General features: G+C 40.2%; 1 protein-coding gene across 1 annotated transcript in view; it reads right to left on the bottom strand.

Moving 5' to 3' along the window:
• The window catches only part of BRD7 (bromodomain containing 7), a 15,065-nt gene extending 13,585 nt beyond the window's left edge, over positions 1-1,480 (bottom strand). The window contains 2 exon segments of the mRNA XM_010585019.1: positions 143-272; positions 1,061-1,480. Of these exon segments, the coding sequence (XP_010583321.1) occupies positions 143-272; positions 1,061-1,315 (385 nt within the window). The 5' untranslated portion in view covers positions 1,316-1,480.
• Positions 1,481-1,486: the final 6 nt, after the last annotated feature.

The following is a 1,486-nucleotide window of genomic DNA, read 5'->3' as shown; positions in this document are numbered from 1 at the left end:
ATTTTTATATGAGATAGGGGAAAAACGTTGAGATGGAAAAAAATGTCAAGTCACTTGCTATAGAAACAAAGAACAATAAAATGTGAGTCAATTAAAGAAAAAACTGCTATTAGCAAAAGAAATGTCTTTTTTTTCCCCCTACCTTCCTGTTTTGATAAAGTACTTGTCAATGGTTTCTCTGGTGGCAATTCCAATCTGACAGGGGTCTGACATTTCATTTCCTGTTCTCCATCACTATCTGCATGGTCTCGATCTCGTTTCTTTTTATCCTCCTAGAAAGATTGTTACAGAAACTTAGAGAACCTGCAAAACCAGCATTATTACTGTACATAATGCTCTCTGGATTTTTCAAAACCATCTCATACAGTTTAAAAAAAAAAAAAAAAAAAGAAATTGTTTGTAAGTCTTTTAAAACCTTGTATTCTTTGTGTACTGTCTCCATCTGCTGGACAATAAAGTAATTCAGCTATACAATGCAATGTATCACAGAATTATTTTTTTAAAAAATGTGACAGACAGCCACTTATAGCATGATAGGAATGACTCCACACTATTTTCTGCACAGAGCATTGTCTCCAGCAAAGCCCCTAAGATGATTTTTGAAGGTTTTGGAAAAACTAATAAGAAATAGGAAATTTAAAATTAGAGGTACCCATAATGCTTCAAATAAATGTGTTACAATTACTTACCACGTTAAGAACCCTGAGAGGGAAATACTTTTTTTTTCCTTTTTAATTAAGAACTTGTAAAGTCTTCATTCTGTTTTACATAGATGGATTCATTTAGAGACATTTAGAATTCCTCCCCCCCTTTAAATTTTCTGTGCTCTTATACTCGCCAATATTTTTTGAAAGATGAGAAATTTCAGACGACTTCGCTCACCTTTTTCTAATAAAAGTACCTGCAGAAAAGGAATCGGCGAAACTAATATACTGAGTTTGAATGTATTCCAGTTTAAGGATACAAGTTACAGTCACACCTGCCCACCTTTTGACGTGAACATTAGAGAAAGTGGAAGCACTTTTTTTTTTTGCTGAAGTGCACTAGCATGAATAGATACCTTAACTTTTCTCTTTCTCTTCTCCTTTTCTTCTCCAGGAACTTGTTTTTCCCCTTTCTTTCTCTTTTTCCTCTTCCTATCCTTGTGTTTTTCATGCTCAGATTTGTCTTCGTATAGGCTGGAATCAAGCCCTGCATTTCCCGTGGAGAGTTCAGCAACTTCGCTTCCTCCAACTTTCAGCACCAGCTTCAGCGGCTTTTCTACGTACTCTTAAAAGAGCAAAGAAGCAAGCCTCGTGAGCACCGCAGAAAACATGCTCTCATGCTCGCCCCGAGCAACGCCGCAGCAGCTCTCCGCCGCCCCGGCCTCCTTCCGAAGGCTCCGGCTGAGCCAGATCTCCCCTCCTGCCCGGACCCGGCCGCTGCCGCTGCTTCTGCTTCTCTCCCCACGCCGGCAGCGGAGCGGCCGGGCCGGGCCCCGACGCCG

Source organism: Haliaeetus leucocephalus, unplaced genomic scaffold (genome assembly GCF_000737465.1).
Source record: "Haliaeetus leucocephalus isolate CR32 unplaced genomic scaffold, Haliaeetus_leucocephalus-4.0 Scaffold92, whole genome shotgun sequence".
Lineage (NCBI taxonomy): Eukaryota > Metazoa > Chordata > Aves > Accipitriformes > Accipitridae > Haliaeetus > Haliaeetus leucocephalus.
The sequence above is the reverse complement of the archived record's forward strand: the minus strand, read 5'-3'. Positions and strand labels throughout refer to the sequence as shown.